This window comes from Podarcis erhardii (genome assembly GCF_964252035.2).
Source record: "Podarcis erhardii genome assembly, chromosome: 5".
Lineage (NCBI taxonomy): Eukaryota > Metazoa > Chordata > Lepidosauria > Squamata > Lacertidae > Podarcis > Podarcis erhardii.
In genome coordinates, this window is record NC_138509.1 from 8,107,432 (window position 1) to 8,128,596 (window position 21,165).

General features: G+C 44.1%; 2 protein-coding genes across 2 annotated transcripts in view; one reads left to right on the forward strand and one right to left on the reverse strand.

Annotated features, from left to right (window-relative positions):
- Positions 1–8,379: 8,379 nt before the first annotated feature.
- Positions 8,380–21,165, reverse strand: part of TIGAR (TP53 induced glycolysis regulatory phosphatase) — a 28,990-nt gene continuing 16,204 nt past the window's right edge. Inside the window, exon 7 of the mRNA XM_081861040.1 lies at positions 8,380–8,400. Within this exon, the coding sequence (XP_081717166.1) occupies positions 8,395–8,400 (6 nt within the window). The 3' untranslated portion in view covers positions 8,380–8,394. The remainder of the gene's footprint in view (positions 8,401–21,165) is intronic.
- On the forward strand, positions 9,282–20,122 carry FGF23 (fibroblast growth factor 23). Its single transcript, XM_081861050.1, has 3 exons — positions 9,282–10,166; positions 14,885–14,988; positions 17,207–20,122. The coding sequence occupies exons 1-3, from the start codon at positions 9,944–9,946 to the stop codon at positions 17,603–17,605; spliced, it is 726 nt and encodes a 241-aa protein (XP_081717176.1). The 5' UTR covers positions 9,282–9,943; the 3' UTR covers positions 17,606–20,122.

The following is a 21,165-nucleotide window of genomic DNA, read 5'->3' on the forward strand; positions in this document are numbered from 1 at the left end:
TCCCATTGTTCTGTCCCAGCTCCTGCCTACCTAGCAGTTTGAAAGCACACCAGTGAAAGTAGATAAATAGGTACCGCTGCGGTGGGAAGGTAAACAGCGTTTCCGTGCACTGCTCTGGTTTTGGTGTTCCACTGCACCAGAAGCATCTTAGTCATGCTGGCCACACGACCAGGAAAGCTGTCTGTGGACAAACGCCGGCTCCCTCAGCCTGAAAGCGAGATGAGCGCCACAACCCCATCGTTGCCTTTGACTGGACTTAACCATCCTGGGGGCCTTTACCTTTACCTTCTTACCTCTATCTGGTGTGATGGGATCCAGCAGGAGTGATTTCAGGCAGCAAGTGAAATGGCGCAATAAAACTATTCCATACCCACCAACATTTCTCTGATGAAAATAGGGATGTCCTAAGGAAAAGTGAGACATATTGCAGGATCTAACCAGAAACCAGAACAGTTTCTGAAAATCTGGGACTGTCCTTGGAAAATAGGGACACTAGCAGGGTCTGCGTATTTTTGCTGTGAAGCCTGGGGTTTATATAAGTAAAGGTAAAGGTAAAGGTAAAGGGACCCCTGACCATTAGGTCCAATCGTGACCGACTCTGGGGTTGCATGCTCATCTCGCTTTATAGGCCGAGGGAGCCGTCGTACAGCTTCCGGGTCATGTGGCCAGCATGACTAAGCCGCTTCTGACGGACCAGAACAGCGCACGGAAACGCCGTTTACCTTCCCGCCAGAGCAGTACCTATTTATCTACTTGCACTTTGGCGTGCTTTCGAACTGCTAAGTTGGCAGGAGCAGGAACCGAGCAACGGGAGCTCACCCCGTCGCGGGGATTCGAACCACCGACCTTCTGATCAGCAAGTCCTAGGCTCTGTGGTTTAAGCCACAGCGCCACCCACGTCTAGCCTCTAACAAATGCTTCAAAGCAAATTCCAAATATGATTGGACAGAAGAAGACATCATTTCCAATACCTTGTATGGTTCTGTGGTTCACGGCAGGATGGAGCAGGTCTCCACCCTGGGAGTATTCCCTTTTGTTCTTCATTCCTTGGTTAGCACAACTGGATTTGGATTCAAACATTGGCTGCATCTCCTATTGTCATGGCAGCCAATTGGATGGCATCAAAAAGGTCAGGTCGTAGGAATATGACTTGCAACATCATCTCCATCTGAGACCAGGGTGGTGGGAGGCTCCTGCCTGGAAGACACCCAGGGAGAAGGGAAAAGAGAGGAGGCTGAGGGTATATTCCCCAGGGGAGGGCATTCAAAAAGGGGCAATGGGCTGCCAGCTCTGCAGGAAGAGGTGACATAACTAGGCTCCTGAGCCCCACAGTGGACTTGCAGAAAGTATGCAATAGGTCAAGGGAGCCGTGGACTCAACAAGGAGGAAAACCTCTGCATTAACTATTGATAATGTATTGTGTTGTCTTACACACACACACACCCCGATTCAGCTAAGCAGTCTTCCCCAACGATACGTTGGACTTTCTGTCTTACTAGAGTATCCCCTCTTATTATTTTCCAAAGCCGCAAATAGCATTCCAGGAATTTTTCTAAGGTAACAGTTCCACAGATCAAGGAAAACATGCAAAAAGACCACAGATTTGGCATTGCCTATATTGTGGATTTAAGCCTCAGTGGATTGTGTTGACTTGATTTGTTTCATGAAGTTAAGCTGAGCCAGGATGTTTTCTGTGTGTGGGTCGCATGACAAAGACAGGCTGTCCCAAATACAGCCACTGCAGGATGTGTGATTTAACAACTTCTGGACTAAGATCTGCGGTGAGAAATGCACGCGTAATCCACAGTACATGTTGTTGACTTGGTCTGTAATTATTCCTGGAATATAACTGCTATAGAATAAACAGCCCACCTTCGTATTTCCACTCACATACTCATGTACTTCCTAGATCCCATGATTATAAGGATGCTAAAAAGGAACAGTGGTGACTTTTGTTTTCTGTTAAAAATGCTCACCCTTCAAAATCTTTCTGACTATCCAGAGACATTTATTCATCTTGGAAATTATATAAACTAATTTCTTAGTTTTGTTAATAATCCAGGATGTGCATGAGCTCTGTGTGCTTACATGAAGTCCCTTTGCTCTTCCCTATGTGAGCAGAGAAACAAACAAGGAAGACCGTTATGTCCAAACCAGAAAACTATTGTTAATGGCTTCCAAAGGAGCGGAAATATGAAGGGATCATTTAAAGTTGGCTTTTGAATCCTGGCTTTGGAATGCTGTTAACTGGTTTGAAAGTAACAGGAAGCTATGGTTAACTGGGGCTTCCTGGTTTTCCTTGAGGAACGAAATGAGGCATGATGTGAGAGTCACAGGGGCTGTGGGTTGGTGCACAAACCTCATGCGTATCTTGGCTTTTTAAGCCAGGATTTGATAGTCCTAATGCAGCCATCCCAAGTATAAAACTGTCCTGCTTATCCTTAGAATACTTATGTAAATTTATGTTCAGTAACCTTAATTTTATTCTATGAAAAAGTCCCTGTTTGACTGTTTCTTCATCAGTTCCTTCCCATTTTAAAGAACAGTATTCCTGACTGATGAGACTCTGTTGTCCAATTAGTTGTTACTGCATCGGTGACTGAAGACAGTAGATAGTAGTTTATGCATTACTAGGGACAATAGCACTTCTTCTTCATCTTCTTTGGCAAACCCTCACCAGGATCAACTCCTGTCTGGAAACCTATGTCCCCACTGTGGAAGGACGTCTGGATCCAGAATTGGCCTCCACAGTTACTTATGGACTCACTGTTAAGACTGTGTATCTGAAGAAGTGTGCATGCACACGAAAGCTCATACCTAGAACTAACTCAGTTGGTCTTTAAGGTGCTACTGGAAGGAATTTTTTTATTTTGTTTTGACCATGGCAGACCAACACGGCTACCTATCTGTAACTGTTAAGACTGTGTTCGTGGAAGACAACCTTACTAGGCTACAAGTGATTGCCAAAGAAGACTAGGGTCAATAGCACAAACTCTCTGTGTAGAAAGTTACAACATCAATCCCTCGTTTCTCCATTAAAAAAGTATGAAGGTGCAGAAGATGTCAAAGACCTCGGCCAGACATGCTGAAGCAGACAACACAGGGTTAACTGGGTGAGCAGTTTGACCTGCGGTAAGGCAGGTAAGGTTCCTACACTGCCTACAACAGGAGTTAGAAACCCTTTTAGGCCCATGGGGACATTTGGATCTTTGAGAGAATGCCATGGGCACGGCTGCCATGTGTCCCTTCTGCTGCTCCCCTAAGACCTGAGACATTAAGTGAATCCCTACACACTTCACTTTCCCAAGGGATCTGTGCAAATTCTAGAAGAATTGGATCTGTGCTTTGAAAAGCAAGGGAAAGTGGAAGACAGTTATCACTCTTCCCAATGTCTCCTTCAGCTCCATGTAAGACTTCTCATAGTCTTAGAAGTGCAAAGGCTACGTGGTAGTCAAGGAAAGACCACCCCAGGCCAGCACTGATCCTCGCTAGCACATCAGATTCAGCTGAATTGTGTTGCTTTTCCTCTGTCTCACCCATGTATTTTACATAAAAAGGAATAACTTGTTTCCCCGCCTCTTCTGTTGACAATAATTTAAATACAGTGGTGCCTCGCAAGACGAAATTAATCCGTTCTGTGAGTCTCTTCGTATAGCGGTTTTTTCGTCTTGCGAAGCAAGCCCATTGACAGCTTAGCGGATTAGCGCTATTAGCAGTTTAGCGGCTTTTAGCGGCTTATCAGCTTAGCAGATCAGCTGATAAGCGGATTAGCTGCTTAGAAAAAGGGGGGGAGGGGAAAAAAACCGCAGGAACTCGCAAGACATTTTCGTCTTGCGAAGCAAGCCCATAGGGAAATTCGTTTTGCGAAGCACCTCCAAAACGGAAAACCCTTTCGTCTAGCGGGTTTTCCGTCTTGCAAGGCGTTCGTCTTGCGGGGCACCACTGTACTAATAAATATAATTTTATTCCCAACACGTAATTTAGGCTGTGATCCTGCCTCTTACGTGGTTTGTAAGCACCACTGGGATTCACTGTTGAGAAAACATGCATAAGATTGTACTGTTAGTCACCTTATTCTTTTAGAGATTATAGTTGGAGGCAGGATTCTCCTGTGTGGATTGTGAAAAGATCAATTGCGAGAGGGCAATATATTCTGCTTCATCCTGGATTTTTATATATATATATGCAATTTGTGCTTTTATGGGAGACCTCCGTTGAACCCAGCGAGTCCACGGAAATAAATGCCTGAGAAGTAAAGTACTCGAGTCAAGGGAGTTCTTGTGTTTTTATGCCAGTGTAAATAAATCCAAATTTGTATGGATGTTTTGCGTCGTACCAATTGTTTACATCCGCCCCACTGTGCCAGTTTACGCTCCCAGATAAGCACATACACCTGTGTACAAGCCTGTTGCGTTCCAACACCCATGGTTCAGTTCCAAAAGGACACCTGTGTAAATGACAGCACCTCTCTTTGCCCTTAAAGGTGAGAACATGAGGTACAAACCCAGGCTGCAATCTTACGCAAGACTACTGCGAAGGCTTTCCAGCTTTTCCTCTTCAGGGAGTGGTTCTTCAACAGAGGCAGAAATTCCACAGGTCCAGCCTTTGCTATGGCATGGAGAAGCAATGTAACAACTGAATTTCTGCCCAGCACACAGCTTTTAAAAGCACTGAATTACAGCAAGAAAAAAAAAGGTAGCCAGAGAATACACAAAAATCAGAGATTGATGGCTGAGTCTAACTTTTCCATGTTATGAGGATCACGCTTACAGACTTCAGATAAGATTAAGGAGATTTCAGGGCAGTAAGAGAGGGTCACCCCCTACTGTACATTGTTACAACTCAACAACAGGCGAAATCTTAAATGTTTCTGTATATCAGTGTAAGAAGCAAAGTTCTAATTCATAAAGAACTGGAATCTGTCTGCAAGTCCAAGCATAGCGTTTATCGGTACAACTCCTAACCAGTCCCCCAAGATTTCTCCTGGCACAGAAGCAAAGTATTTTCTCCCTCATCCAAACAGGGATCTTTCACAGCAGGGGTCAGCACACTGTTTCAGCAGGGGGCCGGTCCACTGTCCCTCAGACCTTGTGCGAGGCTGGACTATATTTTGGATAAAAAATATATGAACAAATTACTATACCCCACAAATAACCCAGAGATGCATTTTACTTAAAAGGACACATTCTACTCATGTAAAAACACGCTGATTCCTGGACCGTCTGTGGGTCAGATTTAAAAGGCGATTGGGCCGGATCTGGCCCCCGGGCCTTAGTTTGCCTACCCATGTTTCATGGCATGCATTTTGGGAAATGTTCCTAGGGTCAGTGTTGCCTGTCCTAACTTTGCTAAGCTGTGTTTGCTTAAGTTACAAGGCTAAAGTAAATTTGTTTAAAGACTCCGCTGCCATATGGTGACTTTGAAGGTCTTTGTTGTTGTTTAGTCGTTTAGTTGTGTCCGACTCTTCGTGACCCCCTGGACCAAAGCACGCCAGGCACTCCTGTCTTCCACTGCTTCCCGCAGTTTGGTCAAATTCATTCTGGTAGCTTCCAGAACACTGTCCAACCATCTCGTCCTCTGTCGTCCCCTTCTCCTTGTGCCCTCCAGCTTTCCCAACATCAGGGTTTTTTCCAGGGAGTCTTCTCTTCTCATGAGGTGGCCAAAGTATTGGAGTCTCAGCTTCAGGATCTGTCCTTCCAGTGAGCACTCAGGACTGATTTCCCTAAGAATGGATAGGTTTGATCTTCTTGCAGTCCATGGGACTCCCAATAGTTTCCTCCAGCACTTGCTGTCAAACTTTCCCCCTTTTAAAATCAGTGTGTGTGTTGTCTGGGATTGTTAACACTTTCCCACCAAGCCACTGAGCCTCTTGGGCTTGCTGATCAGTAGGTCGGCGGTTCGAATCCCCATGATGGCGTGAGTTCCCGTTGCTCTGTCCCAGCTCCTGCCAGCCAAGCGGTTCGAAAGCACACCAGTGCAAGTAGATAAATAGGTACCGCTGCGGCGGGAAGGTAAATTGTGTTTCCGTGCACTCTGTCACAGTGTCTCATTGCGCCAGAAGCGGTTTAGTCCTGCTGGCCACATGACCCGGAAAGCTGTCTGTGGACAAATGCCGGCTCCCTCAGCCTGAAAGCGAGATGAGCGCCGCAACCCCATAGTCACCTTTGACTGGATTTAACCACCCAGGGGTCCTTTACCGTTTTACCTTTACTGGTGTTCTGCACCCCTGTAGAATCAGGATCTATCACTGGTGTGTGTTTGGTGTGTTAAACTTCATTGGTTTGCAGTGCAAAACTCTTCAGCCATCAGATACCCAGGGACTGTATCATAACTTCAAATGTCAAACATGCCAATTTTGCCTGGAAAAGCATGTTTGGGGGGAAATGACCTTCTCCCATGGTCTGCCATGTTTTCTACTACAATATTAACAATTTACAATATTCAATTTTTTCTATTTTATGGGTGGGCAGAATGTATAATGGGAAGCAATGGCAGAACTCATACAATTTGCAGCACCTCAGTAAGAGTTTCTGATTCACAATGGTTTAACAAAAACAAGATGAGAATCTGAAAATCAGAATTAGGTTGCTGAAATGAAAGAAAGCAAGGCAGAAAGAGCCAGGAGGGGTTTTGTGGGGGAAGGGATTGTGAGCTCTGTTCGCTTCCTTTTCAGTTAATAATTATATTAAATTTCATCAAACTGGTAAATTGAAACTGGTCAAGTTCATCATCTAAAAACTTAAGAATATACAGACATAGCCAGAAAAATGAAAATGACATCTCAGAAAGTACAGTAAATAAATCCCACTCCAGAAAAGAGAAAAGTAAGATTTCTAGTTACAACATCATGTAAATAAATTTCCCATAATATGGAAATAAAAGGTGCAACAGTTCTTCAAACAATCATTAACCAAAGAAAATCTATATCACTGAAAAAGATGTAGAGGGAACTAGATGGGAGAAAGCAACACTTTTGAAGTGAAAAATGCCAGAAAATGAGAGGATCATAAGGCATAATTTCTTACCTTCTCTGCTATTGAAGATTTCCAGAGCCTGCTACTTTCTCTAAACCTATGTGTTTCTCATGTGCAAAACTGAGCATTGCTGCTGTGCAAGTTTGCTTACCTGAGGATCCTTGGCTTTCCAAACATTCAGGTGTAAATGTTTAGTAATAGTGACATGTGATAGGCAGCTTCTAGCTTTGCTAGAGCCCATGCAGCTGAAACCTATCTAGTTATTACAGTTACAAAATTCAGCAAACAAATAGGAGTCTGAGGGAATGTTCCCAGCCGCCTGAACCCCAAAACATCTAAAAGTGCTTCTATTTGTTTAAATTCCCATCCTGCCCTTTCCTCCCAATGGAGACCACGGCAGAAAGCAACACAGTAATAAAACAATACAATTAAAAACCAAACCAAAATGCATTTAAAAACAATTGAGGGTGTCAACTTTTTAGGGACGCGGGTGGTGTTGTGGGTTAAACCACAGAGCCTAGGACTTGCCGATCAGAAGGTCGGCGGTTCGAATCCCCGTGACGGGGTGAGCTCCCGTTGCTCGTCCCTGCTCCTGCCAACCTAGCAGTTCAAAAGCACGTCAAAGTGCAAGTAGATAAATAGGTACCACTCCGGCGGGAAGGTAAATGGCGTTTCCGTGCGCTGCTCTGGTTCACCAGAAGTGGCTTAGTCATGCTGGCCACATGACCCGGAAGCTGTCTGCAGACAAACACCGGTTCCCTCGGCCAATAAAGCGAGATGAGCGCCACAACCCCAGAGTCGGCCACGACTGGACCTAATGGTCAGGGGTCCCTTTACCTTTACATAAGAACTTTTTAAAACAACCACACACAGAGAAAGCTATAATTTCAAGGTTACAGGTGCCAACTGGGCAGCACTCGGCTTATGTCATCAAATTGCACCCCTATTTTCCCTGTGATATTCTTAAAAAAATAAAAAAGCAAATCTGAATGGAACAGAAGTGTAATCTCCACAAGTCTGGATCTAATTGGCACCGTTCTTGTGTCTTTTCAAGAAGTGTAGTTTTGATGTGTGCAGTAGCATATCGGGCAGCAAAGTCTCCATGCACCTTTAACTTTCCACACCTTCACTATTCCCAGCTCACTATTGACATTTAGTTTTTTAATGGCCTCCTTGAGTGCTTTGGGCTACTTGGAATGCGTCCTTCAACTGTGATACATCTTTTACTTGCCTTGATGGAAAACGGAGAGGTGTGTGAGTGGAAAGCAGCCAAGTGTACCAAGGTAAAAACAGTATCCTTTGCCACACTCCTTTTTGCTTCTTGCCCTGCCTGCTTTTGCCTCTAACCTTGGTCACCTGCAGGCAGTTCCCAGAAGTTTACCTGTGCAGGGATGCACTCCTCAGCTGGACAGAAGATTCCTTATCCCTGCAACAGAGGACCAAAGAATAGGCAAGAATAGGTTTTTCTCTTAATCCATCTAAAGTCCTCTTCAGGTGAGGGCCAACAGATGATCAGAGGTGGGATGGCAGGCCTAGTGCGCATGGGGACATTTCAGGCAGGGCTGATGAGAGCATCTCCCCACACTTTTGTCCTCCTGTGTCCAGAACAGCTGAAGAGGACAAGTTGCAGACGAAGCAAGGTCTTAGGGTGTTGAAAACTCCAATGTACACGTTCCAATTGCTCATCTGGATTCTTTGCTTCATTTCCATCTCATCAGAGTCTAGACACCCACAGGGGCAGGAATGGGAAATCTTGTTGGCACCAAGGGCCCTACTTGGTAGTGGATGGTGAGTGAGAAGCTGCATATGCTTGGATACACACACATCTCACACCTATGTAGGCAGAAAGGCAGGAGGATCCCCTTTCTCAGCTGCCCAACTGATTGGCTCTGGGAATTGCTGAGAAGCATGATGATCTGGTGCCTGCTTCTGCTCCAGAGCAAGGGGGAGACTGAGGGGACCACCGTGAATCCACCAGCAGTGGGGAGGTGGGATGGGTAGCCCACTCTTCTCTGATTTAGAGGATATAGAGAGGCCAATACCCATATGTCTAGCCCCTTTGAGGACATCAGCTTCCTAGCTCATAAATGGTTCAAATGATGGTTTGCTGGAAGTGCCTTGGGCCATAAAGGTAAAGGGACCCCTGACCATTAGGTCCAGTCGTGGCTGATTCTGGGGTTGCGGTGCTCATCTCGCTTTACTGGCGGAGGGAGCCGGCATACAGCTGGTCATGTGGCCAGCATCACTAAGCAGCTTCTGGCAAACCAGAGCAGCGCACAGAAACGCTGTTTACCTTCCTGCCGGAGTGGTACCTATTTATCTACTTGCACTTTGATGTGCTTTCGAACTGCTAGGTTGGCAGGAGCAGGCACCAAGCAACGGGAGCTCACCCCGTCGCGGGGATTCGAACCGCCGACCTTCTGATCGACAAGTCCTAGGCTCTGTGGTTTAACCCACAGCGCCACCCGCGTCCCGCCTTGGGCCATAGCAGAGTGTCAAAAAGGGTCTAACAAGATATTCAGATTTTGTGTCTGACACCACATATTTACAGAATCAGCTGCACGGAAAGGTGGGGAGAAATGAAAATATCCTTCCTTTACAAAGGAATGGGTTGATCCCACCAGTGGGAAGCGTTGTGATGTCAGAGGCTTTTTCCAGATAACATTTGAACATGTCATTAGTGCCCAAAAGCTTACTTTGGAAGCGGCGTAACCTCCCCTAAGAAACCTACATGCATTCCTTTTTTCTTTGCCCCCGCCTGGATTTGTTGAGGTCTCAGGACACTCCCAAAATATTGCTATTACAAAACAAAAGGGATCCCGTGTCACACAGCTGCCCTTTATAAAGCTGCGCAAAAATTGTAGGGAGTCTATCTGAAGATTCACTCTAAAGGAGAGGGAGACACAGGCGAAGGGAGGAACAGATTAACGGATCGAGTTTCAGGTTTCAGCCACTAAGAAAGCAGAGCCATGTGCCCAGTCACTCGCTGCAGCTTCCTGAGGTTCATCCTGCTGGCCGCGTGTGGCTGGAAGACAGCTACTGCTTTTCCCAACGCTTCGCCGCTACTCAACCAGAACTGGGGAAACACAGACAGACTCTTGCACCTGTACACGTCCACAGCAAGAAACAGCTTCCACCTGCAAATCAACTCCAATGGCCATGTGGATGGAAGTCCTCACCAAACCGTTTACAGTAAGTACCACTGAAAGGTTGAGGGAAGGGGGAGATGTGTCTCTCAGTTTCTCATTTTTCCAGTAATAAATTCAGTTCACCGCATTACTACGTTGCTTGCCTATTTTAAAAAATAAAGTCCTGGTGAAAATTTGTCAGCATTTTAATCTGCATTTCTCCCCATCCACACATTTCCCCAAGCAATTATGCCTAACACGATTCCTTTCTGTATGTTATTTTCATTTCATCTATGCATTCTTATGGAAACTAAACCCCTAACTGCTTTGGGGTTTTGTTCTGTTTCTTTTACAATCGAAAGGCGTATAAACTTTACGAAATAAATCAATGACAACATAAGCATTTCTGTGCACGTTATTTGCTTGGAGAACTGTGTTGCAAAGTTTGGAGAAGTACGGATTGTGAAGGGCAGATTTCTTTGAGTTTGTGTATAGTTTGGTAAGGTGCGAATTGCAGAGGTTTGCAATAAAAATGTGACCTAAAACGACATTCCCCACCATCCTGCCCTTCCAGAGGAAGAATGCTGGGAATAAACAAGGGAAAATGGGCTGCCTTCATTTGCTGTTAGTGGCTTCCTAGAAGTATTATTGTGACAGCTGCATTATCCAGTCCACTATTAATCCCATTTTAGGTGGAGAAACATGAAGCCCAGGGCTGCTCTCTAGTCCTAATGTTTAATATGGAGCTTTAATATTTCAATATCTATAAAAGTGGCAGACTCATTACAAAGAGAACGTGCCCATGGTTTGTTTCCATTAAGAAAAACCAGAAACTGAGCTCTAATTAAAAGCACGATTCAGTCAAAAAATAAACATCAACTGCATCGTGCCTTAAATTTCAAATATATACAGAATCGGATTTATTCATTCCTTTCACTGCAGAGAAATTGAAGCACAGCTTTGCATACAGGACAGGGAGCGTTTCCTGAGCACATCTACATTTTCCAAATTTTTAGGGGAAATTAGAACCTATATTTTGTAAGTGGAAATATTCATTCCACAAGCGGGGACCCACGACAGAAAAGGGCTGTTCTCGTGTTGTCTCCAGACCAGGGGGCTTGGAGGAAATTGGTTTTCTAGATCCATTTCAACTGGGGTTTAGGCCTGGTTTTGACAGAAGGAGGCACACAAAGAAAAGCCCCAAAGGATGAGTGCAGGGTCTGGGCTGGTTCATATCATGAGAGGCTTGGGTATTGCAGTCCTGAGCTATTTATGGCTTTATAACTCAAAACCAGCACTTTGAATTGGGCCCGGAAACTAATCGGCAGCCAGTGCAGTCGGGCCAGGATTGGTAAAATAAGCTCAAACAATCGGTCCAGAAAGATACCATAGTTGATGGTATCAAAAGCCGCTGAGAGGCTGAGAATTAACAAGGACACGTTTCCCACGTCTCTCCAGACAGAGGTTCTCATACAAGGTGAACAAAGCAGTTTCTGTGCCAAAGCCAGACCTAAACCCCAATCGATATGGATCTAGAAGATCAGTTTCCTGCAAGACATCTGGATCAGGTCCACAACCACCTGCTCAGAAACCTTGCCCAAGAAGGGGATATTGGCAACTGACCAGTAGTTACTTAGATTTTCCAAATCTAGGGAGGCTTCTTGAAGAATGTTTTTACCATTTCAAGCATACACACATACACAGATTGGGGCAAAGGTATTGTTTAGGGGTTTTTGTTGGGGGTGGGAGTTGTTGATGTTAATTTTTTATATCTTTATTTTGGATCTTATGATTTATGTGAAAAAATTTCAATTCAGGGACTGCTGGGGCATTTCTCAAACTGCAGGGGACCTGCATGAAACGAGTGGATGTTCAACCTGAGTATGGCTATCAGCTATCTGATCTGAACCTTCCATGTTCTTCCTTATTTATTTACTTTGTCAAAATATATCTAGAACACACTTTCTTATAAATATTGCAAGAAGACACACAACCCAAGAATGCAATACGGTCGTACTCTGCGTGTTGAACGGCTCGGCTCCCGAATGTTGCAAACTTGGAAGTCTTCCGGTTTTCAAACGTTTTTTGGAAGCTGAACGTTCAACACAACTTCTGCTGGAGTGCAGGAAGCTCCTGCAGCCAATCAGAAGGCGTGCCTTCGCTTTCCAGCAGTTCTGGGAGTCAGACTGACTCCCAGAACAGATAAAGTTCGACAACCAAGGTACCATTGTACTAAACGCAACATAAACGCCAAACAGACTCTTAAAAGCAGGTTGAGTGTTTTATTTATTTCTTCTCAGCTGGGAGAGGCTGCCCTTTGTGGGCCATTTTTTTTCATTCATGCATGCATGCATGCATTCATACATTCCATTTGTATACCGCCTTTCATCTGAAGAACACAGGGCAGTTCATAACATATACCATCAACCCTATTACGGGGAATGTTTTGTTGAAATGTCATTGGTGTGAATTGCTAGGGGTTTTTTTGACAGATAGGTGAGACCCTCCTCTACAATCTTTGCACTTAAAGAGATCTAGACTGACAATAGGTTTGGTTTGCTCAAAATGTCCTTATGGGCCAAATTCAGAGACCTGCCAGGACTAACTAGGGTGGAGATACAGAAACTCTGTGGGTTAAACCACAGAGCCTAGTACTTGCTGATCAGAAGGTCGGCGGTTGAATCCTCGCGACGGGGTGAGCTTCCGTTGCTCGGTCCCTGCTCCTGCCAACCTAGCAGTTCAAAAGCACATTGAAGTGCAAGTAGATAAGTAGGTACCGCTCCAGCGGGAAGGTAAACGGCGTTTCCGTGCGCTGCTCTGGTTCGCCAGAAGTGGCTTAGTCATGCTGGCCACATGACCCAGAAGCTGTATGCCAGCTCCCTCGGCCAATAAAGCGAGATGAGTGCTGCAACCCCAGAGTCGGCCACGACTGGACCTAATGGTCAGGGGTCCCTTTACCCTTTACGTTTACAGAAGCTCCACATTGCAGTCCTATAGCCTTGGGGGCTGTTCTGTTCTTCAGACGGTCAAGAGCTGGATGCTGATTAGGGGGTACATACTGAGTGCTCTGACTCCATAACCAAGTTGACTCAGGAGACAATGGAGGAGTGTGCCTTTGGGAGTGAGGTCAAACTGTTGGCGGGTTACAGTGCCTGCTGTGGCTGTAGAGATGGGATGTAGGCGAGACATGTTTTGTTGCAGTCGGGGCAGAGGAAGGTGCCTGGATGTGCTGCTGCAAATGCTTATTCTCTCTGCGCTCTTCCCAGTGGTCATTTCTCTTCTGGTCACTGCTGTAGAAGCATGACTTAAGAGCCTCGGATTTAAGATCTCCAGGTTGATGGACTGTTGTAAGCTGATGGAACTGTTGGTACGGGCCGAGACCGGGGAGGGGAGACAGTGAAAGAAAATTGGGAATTTAAAGTGTATATATCGAGATTATTTTTTTTTAAAAAAAAAATGCTTCTAATGAGAGATGGAGAAATCGTGGAATGGAATTTTTATGACCTTAGGGGAAATGTCTTAAGAGAACAAGTTTAAATATATTAGTTTTAATGAGAAATAAGATTAAATAAAGTAAAAGTGGATGGCTAATTGGTGAAAGAGAGAATGGAAAATCACAGTATATTAAGATAAATTATTAGGATAAAAACAAAGAGGGAGGATTTGCTGAAATATCTATTTGAACTAGAAAACAAAGAGGGGAGGTGTGAGGTGGTCAAGGAAATAAGTCATAGAAAAAAAAATCATGTAAAGGTTTAACTTGTTTTTTTTTCTCTTTTTCTTTTTTGATTGTATGTATTTTCTAATTATTTTTTTTCCTTTTTATCTGTTTTTCCTTTTCTGCTTTTTTACTTTTCATTTTTTCTTGGAAATGTCCTGTTTTTCTGTATTGTGTTTTGTTTCTTTTCTTTTTTTGTAATGTTTTAAAACCTGAATAAATATTTATTTTTTTAAAAAAAAAGAAGCATGACTTGACTGCCTGTCTCCAGGCACTGCGGTCATCTGCAAGGGATTCCCACATGGCAGGGTTAATGCTGCCAGCCTTAATCTCACATTTGCAGTCATCTTTGTAACACAGAGTTGGTTTGCCAATTGGCCAGCTCCTCGTACGGCACATTTCAGCATGCATAGAAGTATAGCTGTTATGTACTGAGTCGAATAGGATCCAAACTGCAGCAGTCTGATTGGTCCTAGAACAATAGGATCCAAAAGGCAGCAGTCTGATTGGTCCTAGAACAATAGGATTCAGAATGCAGCAGTCTGATTGGTCCTAGAACAATGCAGCAGTATGATTGGTTGGCAGGAACCACCCAATTATGCTCCAGATTGAAGTGAATCCACAACCTGATTGGCTTACAGTAGAATTCCGGAATTAGCCAATCATGTGCAGCCCATTGTGTAAATAATGTATATAAAGCAGATACTTTGAGGGGACTTTCATTCATTCCTCCTCACCACTATGAGCTGAATAAAGAGCATGAAATCACTTTGCGACTCTGAGTATATTTCAATAGCATTACATATAAATATTAGCATACATATTGTAAACCAAATTCCAAATGAAGTGATACCATGACAGAATACATATCTTTTCTTAGAACTTTCCTCTTCCGATTAAAATTGTGGGCAAGCTTTTTTGCCATACCTCAACTAAAAAAATGGAAGGGTTAGCCAGATAACTCTTAATACTTTGGGACAGGATCTTGCCCTGTGGCCACCAGATGGTCATCTTTGGTTTACGGCATTAAATTATCTTCTAATCTTTAACCATATAAATTTCAGGTGCCCTGATGATCAAATCTGAAGGTGCAGGCTACGTGGTGATAAATGGCGTAAAAACTGGGCGCTTCCTCTGTATGGATATTAATGGCAATATCTTTGGATCGGTGAGTTCTCATATGAATTTTTCTGGCATCTTTCAAGTGGTGCCACGTGCCACAACAGCCAAAGTGTGATTCTATAACTTGGAGATGCAATAAGCCAGTTCTGCTGCACTTCTAAGGAAACCATTGTCCTTTACCCTTTCGCTTATGCCTGGGATATCGTTTTCCTTCAAGCCCCTGCAGTTCTTACGAGACACAATGATTTATGAAGGATGTCCCACATTTCTTTCTGCCTGCACAACACCACCGGCATGCCACACCTGTGCTAAAGACAACACAGAGGGCTGCACAATTAGCCCTCTTCGGTTTGATATTGTGAAACCCTGGGCTATACATAACTGTGAGGCTGTTAACCTAAGAATAGGTAAAGGTAAAGGGACCCCTGACCATTAGGTCCAGTTGTGGCCGACTCTGGGGTTGCGACACTCATCTCGCTTTATTGGCTGAGGGAGCCGGCGTACAGCTTCCAGGTCATGTGGCCAGCATGACTAAGCCACTTCTGGCGAACCAGAGCAGCGCATGGAAACGCCATTTACCTTCCCGCTGGGACGTGCTTTTGAACTGCTAGGCTGGCAGGAGCTGGGACTGAACCACTGGAGCTCACGCCGTCGCGGGGATTCGAACCGTCGACCTTCTGATCGGCAAGTCCTAGGCTCTGTGGTTTAACCCACAGCGCCACCCGCCAAACCTGGAAGATGTGGACTCTCTTTCCACGCACAAATATGCACACAATCTTGGCAATCACTCAAACAACTGCCAATCTGCATGTTCCTCAACAAGTATTTCAGATCAAAGTATGTTGCTTTATATCAGGGATGGAGAAGCTTTGGGGCAGGCAAGAGGGGAAGCATCTTTATTTGTCTCTTCCCCTGCAGACCAACGGCTTAGTCATGATGGCCACATGATCCGGAAGCTGTACGCCGGCTCCCTCGGCCAATAAAGCGAGATGAGCGCCGCAACCCCAGAGTCGGTCACGACTGGACCTAATGGTCAGGGGTCCCTTTACCTTTACCTAAGACAACCCATCTATCCATCACCTTATGACATAATGACATCGGATAATTGTCCAGTGGGTGGTCTAGTCCACCTGTCTATGTTTTATTGAAACTGCTGCTAAAAAGGAGCTTTTCCTTTCCATTTTAGCAGTGGTTTAAATGCAAACCTCTGTGCAAGAAGATGCCAGGGCAGCTGGGCACTGTTTGCAAGGAATAGTTCTATGGGCGAAAGTGGTACCCCTGCCAAGCCACATTTGGCTCATGAGATGGAGGTTCCTCACCCCTGCCTTATATCTTTATTCATTGCAAAAAAAGTGCAGGTCTCCATTTATTAAATGGTACCTTATCACGGGGGTGGCGCTGTGGGTTAAACCACAGAGCCTAGGACTTGCCGATCAGAAGGTTGGCGGTTCGAATCCCCGCGACGGGGTGGGCGCCCGTTACTTGGTCCCTGCTCCTGCCAACCTAGCAGTTCGAAAGCATGTTGAAGTGCAAGTAGATAGGAAGGAAAACAGCGTTTGCCAGAAGCGGCTTAGTCATCTGGCCACATGACCCGCAAGCTGTACGCCGGCTCCCTTGGCCAATAAAGCAAGAACTCTGCAACCCCAGAGTCGGTCACAATTGGACCCAATGGGCAGGGGTCCCTTTACATTTTTTACCTTATCACGGGACATATAACCATTTGATAAAGCTTAGTTATCACACTTTAAAAAAAAGGATTTCATCACTTTTCTGCTTCCTTGGATTTCTGATTCCCCCCCCCCCAAACTTTATTTGTTTTGAATGTGGTATTTTTCTGTGCAGAATCTGGAATTATTTTTTATTTTGTGTTATTTTTGGTAAAGGTAGAAGGGTTATCACTTGGAGAAAAAAATCAGTAAAAACAAAGAACCATTGACTATGCAATGGGAAAGACTAATAACTCACGAGTTCAAATGTTTTAGATGTGAATGTTTTCGAAGGTACCAAACATCTCACAAGCTGTAATCTGTCAAATAGTCACACTGTTATCTATAAAATAATGCCAATGCTAATTCCATTGCACATGCAATTAAAAATACTAAAATATAAAATGTTGAAATCAAGTATCGTAAAGACATTTAGACATACCAAATATGTGGTAAGAACCCGGACACCATTCAACATCTGTAGCAGAGAATTTTGATGAGCATTTTCCACTCAGATTTTAATACTGTTGTGATTGTGGTTCTTGTTTCTTCCTTCAGCACTTCTTCAGTTCTGAGGACTGCACTTTCAGACATTGGACCCTGGAAAATGGCTATGATGTCTACCAGTCTCCCAAGTACAACTATCTCGTCAGCCTAGGAAAAGCTAAGCAACCTTTATTCCCCGGTATGAATCCACCACCGTACTCCCAATTCTTGGCCAGAAGGAACGAAATTCCTTTAGTCCAATTCAACACACCAAAACCTAGCAGACATACGAGAAATGCGAGCGCCGATCCCTGTGGCAGCATCATATCAGCCGGAAACCTCTCTGACAACCCAAAGGCACAATCATCCACGTATCATGATGTAGATGATTCACAGGCCGAAAATGGAGACCCCAACGGTGCAACGTTCAGCAGGTGGTTTTCAAGCCCTAGGACTGATATCAAAACCTGAACCAATCTGTAACAGTAACCTGTTTTCTGTCCTGACGAGGACATAATCTGAACAATTATTTTAAAGTATTTGAAAAAATGCTTTAGGACACTGATACAGTTCACAGTATCAGTTTAGAATAAGGGTTTAAGAAATAATTTATATATATATTTTTAATTCTGGAATGTTTAGGCGTTTTTGTCTATAAAAAAAAACACCTCGGCAACTTTTGGGGTTTTACATTTTGAAATATGGCAACTCGAGGCTAAACAGTACTGAATCAGAATAACCCATGGTCTGACAATATAAGGCAGCTTCATGTTGAGAACTTGTCTTGGAAGCAGCCATAACTCAAACACATGCCTAGCACTTAGAAGGATAATTTTGTAATGTCCAGTATCCCCAAGAGTTGTTGCCTGACAGGTAGATAGATATAGCATGGGGTAAGATGGACCAATGGTCTGATCCTGTGTAAAATACATCACTTGTTTTCCTCCCTTACTTCTCTCCTCTAGTATGCTGCAACTTTTACTAGAATTGTGCACTGTGTTTAACCATCACTTATTAAGAGCAGAATAGGTAAAAGGTAAAGGGACCCCTGACCATTAGGTCCAGTTGTGGCCGACTCTGGGGTTGCGGCACTCATCTCGCTTTATTGGCCGAGCGTACAGCTTCCGGGTCATATGGCCAGCATGACTAAGCCGCTTCTGGCAAACCAGAGCAGCGCACGGAAACGCCGTTTACCTTCCCGCCAGAGCGGTACCTATTTATCTACTTGCACTTTAACGTGCTTTCGAAATGCTAGGTTGGCAGGAGCTGGGACAGAGCAACGGGAGCTCACCCCATCGCAGGGATTCGAACTGCTGACCTTCTGATCGGCAAGTCCTAGGCTCTGTGGTTTAACCCACAGCGCCACCCGCGTCCCTTGATTAAGAGCAGAATACAGTCTAACAAATATGAATATGCTTCTCTCCTGCGCAAATTATTGCCATAATGTAAGGGATTATTTGAATATTCCCACAGGAAATGAAGCAGTGTAAGCGTGGCAGATTGGCTACTAAACCATTAAAGTCTGAAACAGAGCAAAACTTGGAACAACTTCAGCTACAGCTGAATTGGAACCAGGAAACGTAGCAAATTGACTGCCTGGTTCTGTTTGCAAGGACCAAATTTTTCTTGACTGAAGCTGTGTGTGAATATATAAGCCATATAAGCCATGGATGAAGAAAATAGAAATAAACATCTGTCTGGGGTTTTAATAATACTTGGCAAGTGTATGGGGAGGGGGCAGAGATACAAAGCAAATACATTTGTTTCAGCCCTAATGTTTTTGTAGCCTTTCAAGATCTGAATTTCTGGTGTAGGGTGAAGAGAGGGCAAGTTATTAATACTACCACAATGGAACATATTTCCTTCAACTTACATAATCCTGCTGACCTCTAAGAAACAAGCCAAGCTTCATGATCAGCAGAATTATATGCCAGAGCTCTTAGAGGAGACAGTATCACCTCAGACCGCAAGTTAAAAATTACGTGTTTTAATGCTCACCCACCTTTTAAAATCTGTTAACATATCCCTTGCTCTTTGACTTATGGCCAACTGTCATACTTGAAGCAGAAACACTGAAATCTGTAGACTTTAGTCAAGTCCACAGATTTCTGTGGGCAGGCTCCCGAGTATGACTTAATTGGATGCCACCCTTTATATAAGTGAAACAAACCCAGATTCTCCACATTTGATGTACACATTTTGTTCATCTCTGCAAAAGCTGCCCCAGCAGCTCCCATGGGGTACTTCAACACTTCAAGCTGATTTTCTTCCTTTCTTCAAATCTCTTGAAAGTGCAAGTTGGAAAATAAACCTACAATACGCTGGAGAATTTCACACTTTTCCTTAGCACATTATAATAGTGCTTTTCAGAATGGCTTTTTGTTTGCACTGAACTCTGAACTCTTCAAGATACTAGACCTTATTAATAACAAGACAGTTTTGCTGACCTGTTCTTAGGATAAGGGTGCCAGACAATCATGGTCATATTTACTCAGAAGTAGGTCCCACTGTAATCAATGAAATTTACTCCCACAGAAGTATGTGCGATTGTGGCCCCAATGCTCAGTTCTAAGGAAACATTGATATTATGCTGTCAATTAACCAAGCCGCAAGACTGGCTCCCTGCCTAGCACTATTAAGATGGTATAAAGAAGAGGTTTCAATGTATGCTTTCCCTGTTGTGAATGATTATTTCCCAGACTATTAAAACTACAGGACTCTTACATCACTGGAAAATGTAACATGGCTTTCTCCATAGTTGGATATTCCTATTCCCAAACAAGGGAATTGTTGAAAAAATAGCCCCTGGATGTTTCCTAGCTAATAGGGAAAATGTGGTTTAATGCATTTTATGTTGTTCTATTTATTTATTTATTTATTTGAATTCTTTACCGCATTTTAGAGTATTTATTAATATTTATAATTATTATGTATACCCACCATTTCCAATTTGTAATGAAAATACAAATAAACTTTCTGAGAAATAAATCATGCCTTGTTTGTTTTTTTCCTCCTGTGGTTTAAAAATGCCCCTTTCCAAGCCTATCCAATGTAATGAATCCTAAGCTGTGAGCCAGGGCATCCAACTGGACCACGAGAATTAAGTAACTGAAAGGTCCTGGGGTCACGGTCACACCACACGTTTAAAGCATTGAAAATACATCATGGGTACGTAAAGTGGTATCTTAGTGGTGCACTGGCTCCCGGTGGAGTACAGGATCAGGTTCAAGGTGCTGGTTTTAACCTTTAAAGCCCTATATGGCCTAGGACCCTTGTACCTACGGGACCGTCTCTCCTGGTATGTCCCATGAAGGACCTTACGGTCTTCAAATAATAATATCTTGGAGGTCCCGGGCCACAGGGAGGTTAGGCTGGCCTCAACCAGAGCCAGGGCTTTTTCGGCCGTGGCCCTGATCTGGTGGCACGCTCTGTCACAAGAGACTAGGGCCCTGCGGGACTTGACATCTTTCCGCAGGGCCTGCAAGTCAGAGCTGTTCCACCAGGCCTTTGGCCAAGGAACAGTCTGACTCCCTCCTTTGGTAATCCTCACAGAACTCTAGCCCAATGGTTGCCATTAATTTGATTTTGAATTGATTTTAGAATGAATTGATTTTAGAATGCATTTCAATTAATTGATTGTGATTGTGATCTGAGCCCGGCTTCGGCTGGGGAGGGCGGGATATAAATAAATAAATTATTATTATTAAATATATAATATGAACACGGCCTTGTAAGCCTAGCAAAAAAGGAAGCTATCCTTTACATCTTTGCATCACGTACCGCACTGGCCTTGATACCTTCTAACCAGCTGTTACTGGCGACGGGCAATTCTGTTCTTTCTACACTTGGAGTCACAGGAGCGATGCATCACTCCTGAAGAAGCCAAATTTTTGAGAGACACAGATCTGGGTTTGACTCCTTGCATGTACCTGCATGTTCTAGTACTGATCCAGCCTAACCTTTATAAAGTAGAGGTGGGGAGACAAAGCATAGCAGGGATGGACAGGAACTCTTCCACCCAATCTGTTACT

Bases quoted from the DNA above. Each gene is read 5' to 3' on its own strand.
- FGF23 (XM_081861050.1), top strand. From the start codon at position 9,944: ATGTGCCCAGTCACTCGCTGCAGCTTCCTGAGGTTCATCCTGCTGGCC. The intron at 10,167-14,884 runs GTAAGTACCACT...TATAAATTTCAG, and splicing joins TCCTCACCAAACCGTTTACA to GTGCCCTGATGATCAAATCT. The intron at 14,989-17,206 runs GTGAGTTCTCAT...TTCTTCCTTCAG, and splicing joins ATGGCAATATCTTTGGATCG to CACTTCTTCAGTTCTGAGGA.